Source organism: Oryzias latipes, chromosome 6 (assembly GCF_002234675.1).
Source record: "Oryzias latipes chromosome 6, ASM223467v1".
Classification (NCBI taxonomy): domain Eukaryota; kingdom Metazoa; phylum Chordata; class Actinopteri; order Beloniformes; family Adrianichthyidae; genus Oryzias; species Oryzias latipes.
The window spans coordinates 2,294,578-2,316,569 of NC_019864.2; the positions used below are offsets into that span (position 1 = coordinate 2,294,578).

The 21,992-nt window shown below is 40.7% G+C and overlaps 1 protein-coding gene across 9 annotated transcripts in view; it reads right to left on the reverse strand.

Annotated features, from left to right (window-relative positions):
• Positions 1-21,992, reverse strand: part of cep290 (centrosomal protein 290) — a 61,742-nt gene that overhangs the window by 20,504 nt on the left and 19,246 nt on the right. For 7 of the 9 annotated variants that reach the window (XR_002873366.1, XM_023955462.1, XM_023955460.1 and 4 more), the window contains 17 exons: positions 17,246-17,404; positions 15,954-16,103; positions 14,781-14,896; positions 14,611-14,713; positions 14,221-14,451; positions 11,004-11,177; positions 10,782-10,893; positions 10,024-10,229; positions 8,782-8,933; positions 8,215-8,326; positions 7,506-7,961; positions 7,267-7,431; positions 6,796-6,900; positions 5,428-5,562; positions 5,074-5,343; positions 2,409-2,794; positions 202-415 (listed from right to left, as the gene is read on the reverse strand). Coding sequence is in view for 8 of the 9 variants with exons in the window: in XM_023955462.1 (XP_023811230.1) it covers positions 202-415; positions 2,409-2,794; positions 5,074-5,343; positions 5,428-5,562; positions 6,796-6,900; positions 7,267-7,431; positions 7,506-7,961; positions 8,215-8,326; positions 8,782-8,933; positions 10,024-10,229; positions 10,782-10,893; positions 11,004-11,177; positions 14,221-14,451; positions 14,611-14,713; positions 14,781-14,896; positions 15,954-16,103; positions 17,246-17,404 (3,246 nt within the window). In the remaining variant the exon portion in view is untranslated. The remainder of the gene's footprint in view (positions 1-201; positions 416-2,408; positions 2,795-5,073; positions 5,344-5,427; positions 5,563-6,795; positions 6,901-7,266; positions 7,432-7,505; positions 7,962-8,214; positions 8,327-8,781; positions 8,934-10,023; positions 10,230-10,781; positions 10,894-11,003; positions 11,178-14,220; positions 14,452-14,610; positions 14,714-14,780; positions 14,897-15,953; positions 16,104-17,245; positions 17,405-21,992) is intronic. The other 2 variants (XM_023955467.1, XM_023955463.1) reach the window with 1 other exon arrangement.

Genomic DNA, 21,992 nt, shown 5'->3' on the forward strand with positions numbered 1-21,992 from the left:
TGCACAAAACTGGAAAATATCCAAAAAACTCTAACATGCACAAGGAAAATGTGCTAGAGCAGGTTTTGAAGGGAATGTTAGTGTAAACAGGGTCAACCTGCCAGCTGATCAGACGTGACATGCATACGTCCAGCTATTTGTTCTGGGAGGAAAAAAACATTGAAATTTGACTTGAACAATCAGAAGACAGAAAATAAAAACCTTGAGCTGTTTCTCCTTCTGGGTGAGTTGTGCCTTCAGTCGTTCCACAAGGTTTTTCATGGTATTGCTGGGGGAACGGGCGTTGGCCTCCTTTTGTGCTTCCAGCTCTGTACGGAGGTTGTTCATCACCTTCTCCATCTGAGCCATCTGGCTCTGTTGATCCTGAGTCTGATCAGTCAGAGCTTTCATCTGGGCAGTATAATGTTCCTCCAGTCTGCAACAAATCCCCTTTTGTTAGCTTCATTGCAGCCTGGTAATACTAAGCAACGATTACTTTAGCTGTCCGCTACACATCATTCTTTTATTTAAAGTCAAGCCTCAGACCAGATTTACAAGGATCTGTTTACCAAGTATAAATGAGCTTCCTAATGGTTAAGTAAATAAAGGTAAAGATTTGGAACTCAATTCAGTTTGAGATGTACTTTCAGACAGTTCATTGTTTTATTTCTTTAGCTAGATTGTGAAGGTAAAATGGCATTTCTTCACTTTGAGACATATAAAGGAGATTATTTAGGTGTTGCATGTGTCCTTATTGCATTTGGGGGCATTTAAAAACATATGCTACCAAAGCATTTAGATGCACTTTCTTTAAAAAAAAAAAAGTCGTATTTATGCAGCATTATTGAGTCCTGCTACTTGGCATTTGCAATGTTTAAGACTCTGTTCCTTTCTGCCTCAAGTGTTTGTGTCCTACATCCCAGCGTACTACTGAAGTTCTGCAAACCATCTTTAATCGGATTTCCTTTTATCCCTTTTGGAAACTAATTTACTTTTCCGTAAGCAAGCTGCCAAGAAGCGCCTTGCACTTGGCTTCTGCACCATAGCTGTGACGCTTGCAGCACGTTGGAAAGCAAACCCAATCTGGGACACGATGCTGTCTGCTTGAGCCTGCTAAGAAGGGGGGAAAAAAGCTAAATATTCAACCGTTGAATCATAACACACATGTTAAGAGGGCAGCTTGGCTGAATCAACTTGAGGCTCATCGAGCACAAAATGCAAAGCCATGTTCTGGCACTAACATCTGCACTGCTTCAGTTAGCATCCAGTTTTCATAGTTAGATGTCCTTAAAATTTGATGACTCATACAAATTTTAAATCTATATGGATTCTTCTTGTTTAAGTTATTTTTCAAAAACACAAAGAAGCAGCTAGAGAAATTGCATTTGCCCCCTTTTTTTGCCATTATTACACCACTATGCCCATCTGCATTTTAAATCAAAGAGTTGTATCACATTCATCTTAAAGAAGAAAGTTATTTAATACGTTTAATAAGATTTATAGTTATTTTAAATCCATAGCTGTCCAACATTTTAAAATTACTTTCAGCAAATGTCAGAAAAAAAGGATTTTGGTCCATCTTTCTTGCCCTGCATAGTTTAAACGCTGAGCGGCGTAGAGGCATCATGAATCAAATGAATGACATGAATCACAAAGATGAATCCAAAACCTTTATCATCAGTGAGCATGAGTGAGAAAACTGTAAAACATGTTTATGCTTTGGACTGTTGCATGTTCTCAGCTCTGAACAAACCTGTTCATTTTGTCAGAATTATTTTTGAATAATAAACGGAGGTTTTTAATGCCTTCTGGGTTTTAGCAACAACAAAAGGTGTAGAGGTAGCAGGCCTCATCCTCTTGCCCCCCTATAAACTCACAAATGCTGTGCTGTTTTGCATTATATCAGCCCCCTTAATGAGGAGCCAAAACTCTGATAATATGGTAACAATCCATTCTATCCTTTTTTTTGTTAAATACTATTTTGAATATTCTGCTGTGTTCAACACTGGTTGTGAGATGTTACACTCCCTTAAACTTTATCTGCGTGGGGATTTCTGCTGGGAGAGGTCAGGTTAGCTCAGATGTGTGGCATTTAATGGGAAAATATTGAAAACTCCTCCTTGTTTCTGCAGTTGGTGCACATCAGATATGAAAGGCAGTCAACATGTCAAACATGACTTCATGTGGGACTTTTGAACCCAGAAAGGTAAAGCAGCTGAACCACCTCACAGCAGTTCCCCCTGCAATGCAAAAACTCTCTTTACAAGAGTTTCATCCATTTGAAAGAACTTTAGGACAGGCTACAATTTCAATGTAATTCTTTAAATCTCTATGTTCAGAAACCAAATTAAACATTTCTGCTTTAATATGGACATTTGCAGTAAAACATGATAAAAAGAACAAATAAACAGTAGAAGGAATCTACTGACTTTGCTGTGTCATCCTTGTGTTTCCTAGCTTGTGTCTCCATGGTGATTCTTTGTTTCTCCAGCTCAGAAGACGCCTTTTTCAGCTTCTCTGTGATGGAGCCCAGAGAAATTTCCTGTTCCGTCACAGTCTGCTCCAACTCAGCCAGCCGCTCCAGGTGCTGAGAGGTCGGCAGCCTGATGGTCGGCTTCTTCATCAACTCCTGAACAAAGACAAAGAGAAGCAGTCCCCTGACTTTTCTGATTTCAGACTTGTATTTGGAAAATGGGATGTCAGTCACCATGGCTGTCTGTTTGAAACGATCCAGGGAGGCGTCTGTATTTAGGTCCAACTTCTGATGCAACATCCTCAACTCGTCCTGATGTCTTTTTATCATTTCGTCCTGATCCTGGTTTCCACATGAGTAAGGAACAGAGAGACGATGAGAAGTGAATTCAAAAATAAAACGGAAACAGCTCAGCTGAGGAAATTTAAAAAAAAATCCAGAATTATGTCTGAGTCCCACTCTGTTCCCAGTGGTTTTTAAAATAGGATTAGGCCGTTTTTACCCCCCAAAAAACGTTGTTTTTGAAACATAGTTTCTGCAGAGTGACAATAGTTCATCAGAAAAGCGTCTGAGTTGTGGGCATGACTGTTAGAGCAGAGTAACCCCGCCCCCCGTTCCTGTTACTGAGATGCTTATGCAATCTTCTGCTAGCAAATCAATTCTGAGCTTAATTTTCTTAACAACTTTCCTTTATCATCACAAAAGTGCCACGAGAACACGTCAAAAACACCTATACCACGATTTTTATTGGAGTTGGTCTTTAAATTCAATGAACTGATGAACTACAAATGCTTTTAACACACCGGCCTGAAGTGGTGTATTTCAGACCAGAAACAAGATCTAAAATGAGAGTGAAAAGGAGAATTAAAAGGGAAAAAAATGTAAAGCTTTTTTTTTATAGATACTCTTAAATAGGTTTTATGAAAACAGATTGAAAAGGAACAGACTTCTTTTAAAAATAATGTAATCACTTGATAATCTCTGTTCTCCCGTAGCTTTAATGCTCATTCTGAAAGGGGAGTGTAACCATGACTCAGCAAAAACGATTAAAAAAAAAGTTAATCTTTTGAGAAAAGTGGGATTAAGGAAAATGTGTAAAAATGCTTTTTAATGAACGATTGGAATAGATTTCAGGGTTTTTCCTCACAAAGAAAATGTTCTAAGAATCATTCAAGACATCTGGAGGGAAAATTAAAGGCAAAACCATCACCTTTTGTTTTGGTGGAAACTCTGTGTTCCAGACCAAGGATTAAAAATATCCACCATGTATGCCCTTAACACTCAAACAGTCAGAGAGTGGGATGATGTAGGCTTCTACGTCATGATAACTTACACTTGTGAAATGGCAGAACTGATGCATAACAGTGGGCTAGACTTTTCTGGAAATGCTGTGATTCCAAACACACCTGGGTGAAGGGGGAGCCGGCTCCTGCCAGACAGGCCTTCATGTGGGTTTGCTCTTGTCTCAATCAAGGATGTATGGCTATGTTTAAGTAGAAATATTCCTCCAGTACTGGTGCAGACAGTTTACATGTTTTGGAATTCCTTGTAACTTTTTATAGGTGTTATAAAGAAAACATTGTAAAAGCAAATGTAGCATAGAATGATGAATATTAAATGCATTGAATTAGCAAAATAAAAACATTAACTAACTTGAGTTTTCTCCATCTGCTGTCACATAAACCCAAAGGAGGTAAAAATAAAACCCCTCATTTTTCCCTTAAAGTCCCAAAATCCTGTTTTTTGAGTTTCTGACATGTATGTGTGGCATTTTTCTTCTGAAAGAGAACAAATGTAATATTAAGTCATTTCATTTTTGCATTTCTGAGTATTTCTCCTTTTAAATTGCTGTCAATCAAACTATCGCAAAGATGCTTGATTTGAATTAATGAGCTTTTTTGATGTCACAACGGCCCAGGAGTGCTTGCAAATTGCACAAGCTCCCCGATCTGCCCTGTCCAGCGTGCAGAAGCTCAGGTGTGGCAGTAGAAAAGATTGGCACATTGCTGCGTTCCCTGCATGTATTTTAAGTGCATCCAAGGCTGGATTTTCTTGTTGGCTGCATGTATTTAAAATTAAACTTAAAGTTAAGGTCCCAACAGTTGTCCCGCTCCTGGGTGTGTGAAAAGTGTTTGGATCCATCCCCTGGAGGAGCGGTCAGCTGCAGAAACAGCTGCGCTCAGGAACCATTAACCCTTAATCCTAAACTCAACCCTTCCTTTGGGTCCGAGTGTATTTGGAAAACTACATGTAAATAGTCCCTTTCTTTCTGGTATTTCATTTTATTTGCTGTGTAAGGTAATTCAACAATCTGCATGAGCTAGCATCAAATCAGTTCTGAGCCACAGCCAGTGCTGCTTGTTGCTGCAATGTAGCCTAAATTATAATGTCATTCAAAGCATTTTTCATGATCTCATCAAACTTCTTTTTAGTCTGGTTCACACATTCATTTTGTCCTCCCACATATTGTTCATAAAGTGTTGATTTGGAATCAAAAAGATGTCGCTTTTCGCCGTTTCTTTATTGCAAAAGAAAAACTTTGAATAATTCCCTTTTTTTCATTGTCATAGGGGGACTTTAAGGTTATTTCAGATCTCTTGTTTCATCTTAAGTCGTCGTACCTGTCTGGCTTTAGCCAACTGGTGCTGGTACTTCCTGAGCAAGTCTTCCTTCTTGTCCAGTCGTCCCTGCAGGTCTGTGATGGTCTGTTGGGCCACTATGAAAGCAGGCTGGGTCTCTGACTGACCCTCTTCCTTTCTGGTAAGGTCTGCCGGCAGGCGGCCTCTGTCGGCAGTGGCTAGGAGCCCAAGACGCAGCTCATTGATGACTTTATCCCTGGATAAGATGTTCTGCTCTGCAGTCCGCAGAGCTGCTACCTTTTCCTTCAACTTCTAAACATCAAAATATAGTTGAGTTTAGAAACCTGAATTGCAGAAAAAAATGACATGTTTCAGAAAGAAGAGTAAATACTGTGCCTCATTTAATCTTTTGCAAGTGGCCTGAGTGTCCGAGATGATCCGCTTATCATTTTTTAGTTGTTTCAGAGCAAACTCCAGCTGATGGGACAGAGATAAAGATGGGTCTGGAAAGAGACTTGAACCTTCTTCATTCTGAAAAACAAATTCAGATTGCAGCCATTAGCAGAGGCGCTGTAAGATGACTGATGGAATAAAAGCTCCAAGTTCAGTTTCTCTTGACACAAAAAATGTTTAGCCCTGTGTTTTATTAACCAGTACACTTGTGTGCTGTCAGGAAATTCTAGCTAGTTGTTCTAAGAAACATTTACCATTATCAGTCCACCAGATCTCTGTTCATCTAAACATATCCAATCCAGTTTCACACTGAGATTTTAGGGATATGAATGATCATAAAATACTTTTTTCTCTGGTTTATTTGATTCTTATTCAAGACACTTTAATGTGTATTGACAATACAGACTACAGTGTTCCCCTATTAGGGCTGGGTTGATAAAATCGAATAATCAATCTTAATCAATCCAAGCTTAATAAATCAATAATCGATCTATAAAGGTAGACATTGATCTTTTATGCTTTTCCTTTCCAGGTGATCTAACACGCGACAGCAGTAAAGCCAAAGCCCACTACCATGATGACTTCACATAATGGAATTTCCTATAGGACGGCTAATGCTAACGCTCGATTGACCTAAACATACATTGCTGTCTAAACAAACAGCTTTATATGCTCACAGGCATGAATTTTCCAAACTCCTTTATGGAAACATATTCTTTAAATGAAACACTTGTGGTGGAAAGCACAGTTTTTTGCTCAAGCTTCACCTAGTGGCCAAACTGAAATGCCCTCCAGGAGAGGCAGAACATTTATTTTTGTGATTTAAGGAGTTTAGAACCTTTACAATGTTAATGATCCGCACATTTTTGTTGGAGCTTCTCCTTTTGAGAAACCATGTAACACTGTATGTTGTCAACAATCTCATTGGTTCACTACACACTTTATACACTTTTCTCAGACAGACATGAACATTTTCACACTTTTCTCTCTTGTTTTAACTCTCAGAGTTCAAACCTTTTCAGAAAAAAGTCTAGTAATACAGAAGGTAAAAGAAGATTTAATTGTGATGAAGATTTATTTAACTCTGGCGACCTGAACCCATTCTGTACAAGGAACAGCTGCGAGACCACAAAAAATGAAGCGTGATACAGCCACGGAGAGCTTCTGTATTGCAGCACTGGATTTATTTATTTTGTACCAATATTGCTCTATGGCGTCCCTTGTGATTTTTAATCAAGTGATATTAACGTGAACTCAAGCTCCAAAAAGGTGAAAAACCACTGATTTAACCAGCTGTAAGCGATGCTTTACCTCAACACTGCCGACGATCTCACTCTGGTGCTTCTCGTAGTCCTCCAGTTGGCGCTCCAACTCCACTTCCCGTTGGTCTCTTGCAAGCTGTTGCTCTTCGTTAAGCTTAATGTCGAAAAGTAAATTACTGTTAAAAAGCCTCCTTCTAAAACTGTTAACACAATTTAACTCCACATAAGTGCAATAATTCTTCTTCTGAAAAGGTTGGGACGCTGCAATATTCCTATTTATTTGTATTTTATACTTTGTACTTTTTTAAATCTAATTTTGTTCTCTTCTTAAATTTTGTCTTGCTCTATATTCACCCTGACCTGAGAGATGCCAAAGAAAAATTCAAATGTACTGTATGTGCAAACGGCAATTAACCTTGAACCTTGAACCTTTGTAATGAAATAAAGCCAAAGTATTCTATATATTAACAAAGTAGGTTTTAGCCAGTTTAAAAATGTCTGGAGATTTTTATTTTCTCACTGTTTGCAGCTGAACAATTTCCTCTTCCAGTGAGCGGATGGTTTGGTCCTGCTCTCCCACAAGGTTCTTCAGGTACCTGATCTCCTCTTTCTGGAATACCAGCTCCCTTCCTTTTCTCAGTTCCTGCAGTCGAGCCTCCTCCATCCTTTTGTGCCACTCAGTTACCTGTGTAAATAGCATACTTGTGTATAGAGTGAGCATAAGATAGGTCAATAGGCTCATATGTTTCTTCTACAAACCTTCTGTGCTCCTTTTGCATCCTTCAGAGTTGACATGAGCCCTTGTAGGCCTTGCAGTCTCAGTTCCAGTTCCTCGGCTCTTCCCTGGACCCTCCGCTTCTCCTCCTCAGCTTTCTTCATCTCCTCCTGGGCCTTCACTCTGTCCTCGTGGAGTCGCAGCATGGCTACAGAAAACTTCTCCTGCTGAGGAAGTGGCAGCGCTCCAGCAAACTGCCTTCGTAGTGACTGGATGGTCTGCCTCAGATGCCTCGAGCGATTCTTGGCCTCTTGGCGGGCGAGGAAAAGCGAGCGCTCGGCGGCGTCCAGACGCTGCTCAGCTCTTAGGATGTGGGCCTCCAGCTGATGGATGCGAGTTGTGGAGGAATCCAGTTTTTCCAGAGCTGCCGACTCACTGAGCTGCAGAGCAACAATGTGCTGGTGGAGCTTTGCGATCAGAGCCTTCTCATCTGACTGTGACTGAGAAGATATTGTAGTTTAATAACCACAATTCAAACAGTATTCTTTTGTCTGCTCCTGATTCTAAACGATTTTAATAAGGAAATACTAAGAAATGCAATTTTAAGCTTAATTTTCTTGATATATATCCTCAATCAACAGAAAAAAATGCCAAAAGAACATGTTAAAGACACCATTTTCATCTTTAACAGATGTGGTTTCTATAGATCATTTGGTGTAGTAGAGCCCCAAGCAAAAAAACCACTTCACGTACCTGATAATCTAGTATTTGTGTCTTCAAAGCTTCTACTTCTTTATCTTTAGACCTGTGTCTGGCCTGTAAAGCAGCAACCTGAGTCAAAGCAACTTCTGACACCTCCTGAAGCCTGTCAAAAAGAATAAGATATGTTGAGTGCAACTTAAGCAATAACAGAAAACAATAGGTGTCTTTGATCGAATGATTTACAGACACAGGGGATTGTGTTGATCCAAAAGCACAGAAAAGCTCATTTTACTTTGAGAACATGGATCTATAATCAGTACTTCAGCACTAAGATCAGATTTTCACTTTTTACAAACAGGGAAAGAAATATGCTGAGAGGCTGTTATGTTCACGATTCCAAAACAAATGTTGATTATAGCCCAAGAAAAACTCTCCAGCTTCTCCCATCAAAACCACAGCCAGGAGAACTTATCTAAAAAACCAGACTCAACAAACAACTCTAACTTTTAAAATTTATCACCAGATTAATGGCTGGAATGCTTACGTAGTTTTCAACACAGCTTGTTTTTCGTGATAAGAGCATATTGATAGATTTAATACCGAGATACTCGGACATACTTTGAAACTTCAGTCCGGAGCTCCACCTCAGCCTTTTCCAGCTCTGCGATCCTGGCCCTGTCAGCATCGCTCACAGCTTTGCCGATGCTTTGCGCCAACTCATCTCTTAGCTCTCGCTCAGTCTTTTGGGCCTCAGCATTCATCTTGGTCAACTAAACAAAAAAAAGCAAAGAAAGGATTTGATAAAAGCCATTGTAGAATCAAGCTCTATCTAAGAAAACATCAAGAGCAAACAGAGAAACAACAGTCCAGTTTCTAAGCTTTGTTAAGCTATGTACAAAATCGCCCTTGGATGTGCACTCAAGCAGTCACTTCCGATGAAAAGTCTGTGTAAAGTCAAACTGTGTTTAAAACCCTCGTGCATATCGTGTAGGCATAGCTACATGTTTCTACGACTGTGTTTGGGCTCCATGTGCTAAACGTGTGGCCATTGAACACATGTTGAACTTTGACAAATCAGGGACTCAGACTTGGTAGTGACGTATGGATGATGTCTCCTTGAATTTTTGGAAGTGCCAACCGTTTGGAAATTGATCATGGAGAAAATGGTAAGTGGCGTAAGCTTAAGTAGCGCTTTTCTACCTTCTTAGGCAGCCCAAAGCACTGCACAGCCTCAGATCCATTCACTCACTCACACACCGGCAGCGGCTTCACTACACTGGCACCAGCTATTAACCCCCAGGAGCAACGTGGGGTTCAGTGTCTTGCCCAAGGACACTTTGACAAATGGGTTGGCACGGCAGGAACTGACACTGTAATCTTCCGGTCATAGTTTGGCAGCTCTGGCTCTGCACCGCGGCCTACAAATGAATGATTGCATTTATGCCGGGCTGGAATTACATGACACCAAGTCTTTCATAAATTGGAATAGAGCTGTGAATAAAAAAGCATGGAGAAAGACATGCGAAATTTACACTGTTTGGATAATTCACATTGAGCTTCTTCCAATTGTACATGGCAGACATGTGCTGGTAAACAGAAAAACAAGAAATAAAGGAAGAAGCCCCTCCCTGAGCACGTTTCAGAACTCTCATTTAGCGCATTCTTGAACATGCATCATGTGCCCTGTGTCTGTTAGAGTCACAAACCAACATGTTGACATAGAAATCTGATCCCATAGGTTCTGGATGATGCATAATAACAACACTGAAATTATTTTACAAACAAAGATGGATATTTTTGGCTACAATGCAAGAATTTAGCTCCCTAAACATTTTTACGTCTCCTTTTTAAGTTTCCTACCTTGGCAAATTTGGACTCCAGCTCCAAGTTGCGCTCCTCCACGTGCTTCAGGGAGTTCCTCACATGCTCGTACATTTTGTGGGCATGCTCGGCTCTCTGCCTCTCATTCAGCTCCTTCATCTCTAAAGTGGTGATCCTTCTCGCAGCAGAGACCATTTCATTGTTGATTGTTGCCTTGCCTTCTTTATCTAGGCCTGTTTCTGCACCTGGAGACAGTGAAATGAAAACAAACACCATGTGCAGGCCAGAATCCATAAATCCCCATTTGTTCGATTTTGTGTTGTAAAATGTCAAAGCCATTAAACTTGTTTAGTAATTTAATCTGATTCAGATGTGACTGTTGTACCCTGCAGAACTCATTGCTTTTCTTAAAGTATAATTTAATAAAATCCTCTTTAAATATGATGACTTCTTACGGTTTGCCCTTAACTCAGAGACAGGACTGTCATATCAATACTCACCACAACACAAATCTTAAAATGGGTCACTAGAAAGCCAAATTGACTTGAGCTATCTGGATTATCATTTACTGTGACAGAGGAGTGGATTGATGCAGTAAATCAAACCTGACAAAAAGATGCAAACTGCAGGACTTTCCGGGAAGCCTGTGCTCCGAGTTACATCCCAGCAGATGCTTTGTTGATAAAAGTGAAGCCTTGAGAAGACCGAACTTCTGCCTGAGAGCTCCAGTCTCTTCACCAGTTTGTTTATGGCAGAGATTAAAATGAGAAAAACACATGAGGTTCACTCTTATTTACCAACTGTGTTGACTTTCTCCCATGCTTGCTCCAGGGTATTGAGTTTCTCCTTTGTGATCTCCAGTTCTTTAATCATGGCACTGATTTGTTCTTGCAGGGAATCATTTTCACTCTGAACACACACAACAGACATAACCTTACTCGCTTGCATTTAATGGGGGTTCAGACAATAACAAACACTCCACAGACATATACAAGTGGAAGGGGAGGTCAAATACTTACCTGCAAATGCTGTAGGTTGGTAGATCTTTGTATGAGGCAGCTGTCCCTCTGCAGTACGTCTCTGTATTTGATGGTTAGCTCTGTGTACTGTCTGTTCGCCCTCTCCAGTTCTGACAGGGGCACGCTATCGTCCAAGGCCTTCTGCAGAGCTGCTATCTCATATGCAGCAGTTTCCTTCAGATGAAAACGAGAGACACACAATCCCAAAGCAGAGTGATCATTTACCATTTATGGAGCTTCCGAATCATCCAGGTCCTAGTAAACACAGGTGTCTCCGTGACAGAGGCTGGTCCACCTCAAGGCCAAAGCACCCAGACACAAACAGAGCAACATGGCATATGCAGTTCAGTTCAGTAAGGAATGTTCGCACTCATTCATTGGAGAAACCAAACAACCACTCTACCAACACTTGGCTCAGCATCAGAAGCCCTGCTCATCGGGACGGGATTCAGGAGGCCATTTGCATTTAAGGCAAGGCAAGGCAAGGCAAGTTTATTTGTATAGCACAATTCGTACACAAAGTAATTCAAGGTGCTTCACAAAACAGAAAAATGCATTAAAATCACAATACATCATAGAAATAATCAACGTAAAATTTACTTTAAAAGAAAAGAAAAGAAAAAAATTGAAAATTCATTTAAAAATAAAGGAAGGAAAGGAAAGAAAAGTGCAGATAGGACCTTTCAGTCATATACACGGCTAAACAGAAATGTTTTAAGTCTAGATTTGAACATGAACACAGAAGAGGCCTGTCTTACGACTTCAGGGAGGCTGTTCCAGATTTTAGCTGCAGAATATTGAAACGCTGATTCCCCTTGTTTAGTTCTGACTCTGGGAATCAACAGGAGGCCGGTCCCTGAGGTCCTCAGAGTACGAGATGGTTCATATGGCACTAACATGTCAGAGATGTACTTTGGTGCCATGAAGAGACTTGTACACAAGCAGAGCTGCTTTGAAGTCTATTCTTTGAGGTACAGGGAGCCAGTGCAAAGACCTGAGCACAGGACTAATGTGATCATACTTCCTGGTTCTGGTCAGGACTCGAGCAGCAGCATTCTGGATGTACTGAAGCTGTTTTACAGCTCGTTTGGAGAGGCCGGTGAGCAGGCCGTTACAGTAGTCTAACCTACTGGAGACAAATGCATGAATAAGTATCTCCAGGTCTGGCTTTGACACTATGTTTTTGACTTTGGCAATGTTTTTCAGATGGTTAAATGCCGCTGATGTTACTGACTTTAAAAAGACAAAGGTCACTCCTTTGAGGATGGTAGGTAATGTGTATGTGTAGGTAATGCCATCATGTATTTTCTACTTACAATGCAGCTCTTTCAACAATCCCAAGTCGACTTCCCACTCATCTACACATGTAATCATAGGACTCAGAAAACAAAGAAGGGCTTCTTGGTGATTACGATGACTCTGAAGGTGAATCCTTGGGACTGCACTAGTCCACTAGATGAAGCTCCTTGGACGAGAAGTGAAAAGTCTTCAAAAAAAGAGAGAAGTCCAGTTGGCTTTTTGAGAAGAAACCCGCCTCAGTAATGCTCTTTGGTTTAACCAAACCAAAGGGCATTGGGAACTGAAGACCTGAGCCTACCTGGTGCAAACGCCACCACTTAAATGGACCGAACACCTTTAAGACATTGCGAGAGGTCATAAGATCCCGTTACATGTTGCTGCATGATGAAGGAGTGAGTCATCCTGGAAGAGTCCAACCATCTGTTACCTGTGCTTGGTACTGTTGTTCGCCGCCTGTTTGCTTTGGCAGACGGCATTTGTCAAAACATTCAACTCTGAAGGCAGGAGGGGTTATGAAGGGTGAAATGTTGTGGCTCGTCTGAATCATGAGGGAAGAAACAAACAGCATAATGCGTATAATTGTGTATACAGAGCAAGGGTTTGTGTGTTTACAACAAAACAAGGATATAACCCCTTCTAGTGTTACTTTACAAAAGAACCCAAGATCTCCAACTATAATTTTGATAAACATAAAAGTACAACTTAATCTAAAAAATAGACAGAGATATAAAATATAAATTCTAATATAACTTGAGCCCCTTTAAAAATTAACCATGTTCCCAAGTTTTGCTGCTTACAGTGTTGCAGCTCGGTCATTTCGTTATATTATTTGAGAAAGAAAAAGAATAACTGGCATAACATAATTACAAAAGCAGCTCAAAAGAGCAGATCTTGCTTTCTTTAGCGTGTCTGCATCGCATGTCCACTTGCTAAAGGAAGTGATAAATTTGATTGTCAGATTACACTAAGATGGAATAGGATCCAAACGCATGAGTGACCAACGGGAAAGCAGCAGAAGCGCAGCTGCATCATCAATCTGGGAATAAAAAACGAGCCCCAGTAAGTCACAGCAGCAGCGCCTGTCCTCCTAAATTAACACCAGGCAAAGTTCACCACGTCCACAACTAGATCTGAAAAACAGACGTGCTAGTACAACAGACCAAGCCGGGGAAATGACTGCAGCGGCAACAGCTCATGGACAGTAAACAGCCCCGGAGTAATCCGATAAAAAAAACATGCCTGTTGTTCACAATAAAGCTCAGAGACTACATTTTATTAGAGAACATGGAAAGAAAACTGATCAATATTGGGAGCACATGCTGGGATTAGATCACCGTTCAGCCTCAGATGGGGGGGGGGGGGGGGGGGCAGCGCATGCAAGGCTTTTTTTTAAAGACCACCACAGTGTAGCAGCAAGCTCAGAGTCGGATAATGGGTGGACGAACAGGAAAGGCACTGGTGGGGGGGGCTGTTTGAGATGGCACCGTAGATGCCTGTGAATCTCTCTGTGCCGCGGCCTGACAGGAGGCCGTACCGTCTCCAGGCGTTTAGAAGAAAAAGAGAATTCCAAGCCTGCTGCCAAAATAGTTTCTGATGAAAAAAAAAACATCTCTTCGCTTCAATCCAAGAAATACTACTTACATCTTGGATCTTAATGGTGGGGAAAGTCAAACAACACCCCGCTATTACTGATCAGCTTCACACAGAGGGGAAGAGATGAAAGCAGATGATCAAAGAGCTCACCGATGACAGGTTTAGTTTACTTTGGTACGGTTTCACAATATATAAAGGTTTAAATTACCCACGAACAAGATATCAAAGTTAAAAAGATACAGAACTGTGGATAGCAACAGAATAATTCCAACCTTTTTAGGAAACCCCACTCTGTTTGGACGAGGGATAATCTAATGATGGCTACCTTGTATCGCTGCAGGTGGCCGATCCTCTGAATGACGGACACCCGCATGTGGCTGCTCTCCTCCTTCAGTTTGCTGTTCTCCTTGCGGAGGTGCTGTTCTTGTTCCAGCAGGGTGGTGTAGCGGCGAGTCAGCTTCATCTCATTCACCGTCAGCACGGTCACCTTACGAAAAGCTTCGCTCAGCTGCCTCCGGATGTCCTCTGGTTCTTTCTCAAGAGTGTTTAGCAGATCCTGATGAGTGGAATGAGCGAGTGCTGACAAAATAACTTTCGTTGGGATACAGAAACCATCTGGGTGTGTGTGCGTCTCTGCTCATTTCTGTGTATCTCAGCTGATCTCCCTGTTAACCAAACTCTTGGATTTTAGATGTTTGTAAAGAGTAGTACTCACATTAAATTGCTGGATTTTAATGCTGTCCACCTGCTTTTGTTCCTCCAGCTTGGTCTTCATTTCTGTGAGTGTTTCTTTCGCTTTTTGCCACTCTGCCTTCTCGCTATAAATTCAAATCACAGTGAGTTTCTTTCACGGCTGAATTTGAAAACCCATTCTAGTTAACCGACCTTAGATGCTCCTTATAGAGAAGTCCCTGCTGATGGCTCACTACAGCAAACTTTTCTTTGTACTCCTCCAACGTTCCAGTGAGTTTCTTGTTCAATTCTTCCTTGTTCCCGAGCTCCTAAACATTCCAGTGACAACATCAAGTCATTCCATGCTAGGGATACAACAACCGACTTGCTCCGAAATCAGGTACAAATCTAGATTGTTTTGGTCACGCTTTTGTTTTGGTTCGATATTTTTGTGCATGACAAAACAACAAGAAATAAGAAAAATTATTTTTGAATTTGCTAATAAGTAGGGTGTGTATTGGCAAGACTCTAGATGTACGACATGTATCGCGATACATCAAAATACTACCCCGGAGCAAATTTTCAATATTTTTTTTAAAGAGTTTGAACTAGAAAAAAACTTGACCTGAATATTAATACACCTTTCATTGTAATAAAATGGTAAAATTCCTTTTATTTAATGATCCCAACGTTAAGCACTGCAAATGTATCTTACACACAAATTGCTTTGACCACAAAAGATAGAGCTTATCTTTTGGTATGGTTTATCTTTCTTAAAGGGAACAGTCAACATTGTTTGATTTACACAACAAAATAATTTTCACTATAAGAAAAAAAAAGATAGAATGAATGTGCCTTAACCGACAAGGTTCTGTAGTAGTGCATGTCTCATAACAACGAACAACCGCCAGGCTGACTGAATTTTTAACACGAGCTGGTTCTCGTGAGATCTTGTGGTTGTTTGGTGTGGAGCTGCTCAAAGAGGCTCAGTGTGCGGTGCTGCCAACTGGCGGTCAGAGGTTTAAGTGAAAAACGCTGAAGGACGCTCATAAATAATTAAAGAGATATCGCCCTGATAGAATTTTAGATTGATACATGTATCGCCAAATGAAATATCGCGATATATTGCGATTCAGTAAGTAAACCTTTCAGTTTGCTCATACTAAGCCTAATGTATTGTAATAAATCAATAAATAATAAATCCTTCTTAAGTTGACCACAACATGTTTTTGACCCTTTTAATATTAGTCAGCAGTAGGGGTACAACGATTCACATTCCCCATGATTCTGTTCAACGATGTAACGTGTTTGGGTTTTGAACCGACAGTGTGGCATCCTAGTGTGTGCCTCTATAAGTCTGAAGATTCCTGGGAGAGCAGCGCTGACCTGAAGCAATCGAACGGCGTATTCATTTAGGGAGCTGATGACCTCAGTGCTGCTGGGACTCAGGCCCTCAGGAAGGGTCAGAGGTCGAGGGACAACTCCACTGCTGCCTGACTTCCTGTGCTGCTCCAGTTCACCTTTCAGCTGGCTCACCTGACACAAATACACAGATGATGACAACACCAAACAAGCTCTTTCAACCAGCTTTAATGCCAACACCCGTGAGCTAAGTTTCACTGAAAGGGTGACTTTTTTTTAAAAAAATAATCAGAATTCCAATGAGCCAAACAACAGGGGCCTCAAAAGTAGCCGGCACCCGACGAAAATTCACCGCCTGTGGGTGAAGTAGTCGCAGGCTAATCCCAGCAAATAATCTGTGTACGGTGCAATAATAAATTCATGTTGACTTTGAGAAATATCGCGTTCTTGTTTACTTCATGGGTTTTGGTGGTCACTGAAAAAGTCTTTGTACGCCGCTCTGTGATTGGTTGATCCTTACGCAAGGCTGCAAGCGTCCGTGACATGAGCCATCAGCCTCACAGAGAAAGATCATCTTCATGTTGCCAGAAATACGGCTAAAAAGGCCTGAAAAACGGCCTCGGCTGGGAGGTTCTGACAGCAAGCTACTTTCTAAACACCTTAAGTCCAAAGAGCTTTCTTCCCTCTAGCGGTTGTTGATGTGGTGACCGTAAAAATCTTTTTTCATCTGGTCCTGATTCACAATGATTCGAATAAAGAAATACTCAGAAATGCAATTGAAGCCAATTTTCTTGACATGTGTCCTCCGTCATCAGAATAATAAACAAGAACATGGTAAAAACACAAAAAACACAGTTTTCTTTGGAGTGGGTCTTGGAGTGCAGGACAAAGCTTTCCCCTCTCAGTCCAACAAACATGTTGCTGGCGGTGTTTAAAGACACATGCTTCTCATTAATCATTTAACATTATTTGCAACACACACGTGTATCCGTTTTGTCAACATGTGTCCAAAATAAGTACAGTACGACTAACAGTTTGTGAAAACCTCCAACCCTAAGGATTATTATTATTGTAACACTGTCAGCTCAGCAATTTTCCGGAAAACGATTTCCACATGTAAAATTACTCTGATGTGTTTCACAAAAGACATAATTGCTAAAGAGTTAAAAATCAAATTAACTTAACAACTGCTTTGATTTGCTTCCACGGCAGTTTACTTTTGTACAAACCGAAAAGGAAGCAGTTTAAGGTTAGAAAGTCAGTGAATAGAATACACCTCAAACACACAAGCAACACACTGCGACACGTGAAAATACCTTTTCTTCGGCTCTCACGAGCCGACTGTAGCTGTTGGTTGCCTCCTCCCGAGCCGCCTTCAGTTCCTGCCTCAGTTCTTCATTTCTTCCAATCAGTTCATGTATTTGGGACTTGAGGTCTGAATCCGACCGCCCTGTTTCACCGCTGACATCTACAGTCTGATAAAACAGGGTAGAATTCAATGTAATGACGATGCAAACACCTAGGTGTGTGACAGAAAGAAGTTCTCCACATTTGACCTATCCCCTGGGGGAGCAGTGAGTTGCAGACGAGCCGCGCTCGGGAGGCAGCAGCAATAAGGGACTTGCCCAATGCCCTCACTGGCTGATGTTGATTGCTCGCCATTGATATGGTAATTGTCCCATAACCATTTACCAAGAACGGGTATTCTAAAAAATATAATGACTGAGTATTAGCTGTTTATTTCTCTATAGAAGTCTATAGGATGTTGGCGTCTTGGAATCAGCAGATGCTTTCTGTTTCTTTATGGAACCTGAGGATGGGGATTCAATTTTTTTTTTCAATTCAATTTTATTTGTATAGCCCAAAATCACAACAACAGTCGTCTCGATGGGCTTCGAGGTAAAACATGAACTCAAAAGGATCACGAATACAAAGAGTTCAATAGGAAAATACTAAAATGAACTAACAAACTGACTAAGCTACACTGGCATCCCTGCCCTTAGACCCCCTTTCTCTGTAAGGAAAAACTCCTAAAAAAACGGATTCCGGAAAAAAAGAAGAAACCTCATTGGTGCCCACATGAAGGAGGGATCCTCCCCCAGGACAGACAGGCGATTTACCAGAAGAATTAACTTATCTAACCCTACAACTACATATATAAAGTCCAGCAGACGAGCTTCATCCACCCCCCCCCCCCATGTCCCCCCCATGGTGTCTGAATTTTAAAACTCAGGGCACTATATAGTTTAGTGGTTAGGGGTTAGGGTGGGAATTCGGAAAGAGCCAGTGTCCTTATTCTGAATTTTGTGTGTTTTCTTCCGTTTAAAAAGCTTTTCTTTCTGTAACTCAATTGACTTTTCATTTTTAAAAATTAATTTAAGCAGAAAACTCAGATGTTCAAAAACCCAAACACTGAAGTTTCTGTTCACATTCACATAGTAATAGTAATTACTATGGAATGCTGTCAATGCTGGCATAAATGAGAAAACAGAATTTTTCTTCTTCCAAACAGAAAAATAGATGAAATTCACAAGTATGAAAAATACAAAAAATAAATAATACGAAGTATTTGTTTACAAATGCATCTTCCCACTCCTCAGCCTCAGTAAATAGCGAAGGGAAGCGGTCATACTCCGAGCTGGAGGTGTGACCTTTCAGTAGTCTGAAACGGGAATCGCTCACTGACTGACAAGTCTTCCAGCTCACACCACCTCCAACAAAGTGTGAAGCTTGTGTTTCAGTGTTTTCACTCAGTAATGACATTAAACACCAAAACGCAGAGGATGTTCTTTTTATGAAATGCTTCCTGTAAACTATCACAGGACGGAGGATCTCAGAATTTTTCTTATTAATACCTTGGATGAAAGACAGATGTTGAAAATGAATATATTTAGTTTAAGCCAAATTGAAATAGTAATAGTACAGTGTTCCCCCGCTTATTCACGTTTCGGTCACGTGACTCCTACAGTTCATCAGAAAAGCTCAGACAACTGCTTGTGTGAAACTTTTCCATCTGATGAAAGTGCTGCAAAATTTCTGAGGAAGGGGGGTGGAGATGAAGAGCACGCTGACCCGTTGGCCTCCAACAGCTAAGTTCTACCGCTTCTTAAATCACTATAGCTGAAGTTTGTGCCTCTGCACAGAGAAATGGCATTAACTGACTCAGAAGCGTCCGGAAAATATCCTGAAACGCTGAGGAATATACTCGTGGAGAATAATTATCATCCGGATGAAGGAATTGGGGATGAAACTGGCCTCTTCTGGAAGACATGCTGCTGCCAGACTGTGGCGTCGTGCCTGACACTAAAATCCCACTGCAGGACCTCTCGTCCTTAACTGCTCCTGGTTTTAGGGCCCAGAGTGACACTTCTAATGTGCGTTTTAAAGTACGCTACGTCTATTGCACTGAATTTAAAAAAATAAAATAAAATCTTTATGTTGAGCAGTGTTCTTTAATAAATGTTTTACAAAGCATCAGAAATGTTTCAGAAGGGTTTGTAATGAGTACAAATCAGACACTGACAATCTTCGGCGCGGGGGTGGGGGGGCTCTCATGTTTGCAGATTAATCTTATTCGTGAGTGTATATAGTCCCTAACACCCGCAAATATGGGGGGGGGGTACTGTAATGTTATTATTCATGGCTGGCTCTAGTTTAATTATCGCATTCTTCAGCATTTTTTTACTGGAAACTTAAAAAGGTGTTTCTTTGCAGATCGAACAGAGTGCAATTTTCGTCTACTAAATGTAAAGACCTACTCCGATGAAAAGGGTGTTTTTGGCGTTTACGTTTTTTTGTTTTTTTACTTTTGTTTTATCCCACAATGGGGAAATTGTTCTCCGCATTTGACCCATCCCCTGGGGGGAGCGGTGAGCTGCAGACTAGCCGTGCTTGGGGGGCGACAGCTGGCTGGGGAGGGCTGGGATCGATGCGGTTTTTAAGACGAGCTGCTCTACCGCCTGAGCTAAACTGCCGCCATAATAAAATGTTCTTTTCTGATTATGGAGGACATATATAAGCACAATTAAGCTTAAAATTGCATTTCTGAGTATTTATTTATTTGTTATGACACAGTAGAAGACGAAAAAATACAGTTGGAAAAAGCTTGTATTAATGATGTAAAAGCTATAATAGGCAGGCCAAAGTCACCCTGCTCTGCTCCATTCTGATGCATCCACTGTCAGACAAATAGATGTCTTTCTTTTCCTCATCTGAGCTGGAATCTGGATCTAAACTGCACGGCTGAATAGCTCCAATATTTCTCACCATTTTTGTTGAACTGCTAATGTTAGCTGCAGCGCGTGTAAGCTAGCGGGAGAGCATGTTAACAGAGAGCTCTCAGCAACTGGGAAGGGAAGTGGGGCGGGCGTGGACTGTGCCAACAGTCCCGCCCTCAACTCAGAGGCAAGTTTCTGATAAACTACAGCAGCTCTGCAGAAACAATGTCCCTAGAAAACAAAATGTTTGTTTTATTTTGGCTAAAAAGACACATTTATAATTAAAAGACCACTGTAAATGCTTTGACAACAGATCAAAAGATAGTTGGAGAAGGACTTTAAAGGTACTTAAGTTTGAACCATGGTTAAGATGTTTTGTAAACATAAATGATAGCAGCTTTTAAAAGAAGACATAAAGAAGTGATGCTGCTCAGTGCCAAAAGAGCAAAGATAAGATTGGTGGATGAGTACGGCATAATGGTGTGACAATAACCGCATCACCGCACGGTTTTATTTTTATTTTTCAAGGTTCTGCATATGGTGCGTGATGGAACTATAATAAACACATTAAACACATTCATCTTTGCTGATAATTTACTTTTTCTGCTGGTCCTGTGTTCAGACTTCAAGGGTTTCTGGAAACGTTTTATAACTGTTCTCTTTCACTCCGTAGCACCAAACATCAACGCGCACTGTTAGATTTCGATGAATATCACTACATGTTTTGTTTGGGAACTATTTTGTGCAGCGCAAAGTTATGCGTTTGTATAAATAAAGACGGAGCCTCCTGCTCCTTCATGGGTGTCAGGCTTCAAGGCTACCGGAAAGGTGACAAAGTGTCTGCAGTCTCGTTTATTAAATAAGGGGTAATGGGTGACCAAGTGTGCATTTTCACTTTTTAATGCACGCTGTGGAAGCCTGTCGAAGCGAAGCTGAGGACGGTTCCGCGAAGTGCTTTAAAAAGTGTTAATGCACACTTCGAAGGCAATTAACCCGCTTATACCATGCTCACTTACAAAAGAAAAAAATATTAACCAGTTTTTAGTCCTTAATTCTTGTTTTTTTCCCGATTTGGATCGCTTTTCTCACAAATAGTCCACGCTGCACCACCGCTGCAGTCAAGATTTGGCGATACATATATCTATATATAGATATATGTATCTATATATCTATATATCTATATATGTATATATATAGATATATATATATATATATATATATATATATATATATATATATATAGATATATAGATATATAGATACATATATCTATATATAGATATATGTATCTATATATATATATATATAGATATATAGATATATAGATACATATATCTATATATAGATATATGTATCTATATATATATATATATAGATATATATAGATATAGATATATATATATATAAAATGATCTTTGCGATGGGTTGCCTAAAGCATCAGTTCAGAGAGAAAGTTCATCTCTTACCGCTTGTTTTTGTCCAAATGATGAAGCAAAAGGTTGTTTTAAAGAAGCCGGCGCAGTGATACAAAACATTTAAGCTAGGTGACCGGAACTTCTTTTTTCACCGTGCGGTTATCCTGTGGTATATCACTTTTTAATGCACACCCAGCAGCCACTCAGAATCAAGTATTCACCCGGACCATGGTACAGTAGAGAATACTGCGTTGTAATTGTATTCATTTGCGATGCTGCTGCGGTGGGATTTTGTGTTTTTTCTTGGGGGGAAGGGGGGTGCGGTTAACCGCGCCCCCTGTTGGTTCATCCCCGCGGTGATCAAAAATCCCACACAGTCACAGTTCTAGTAGGGCATCAGCTTCACTGAAACTTTCTTTAACTCACTGACA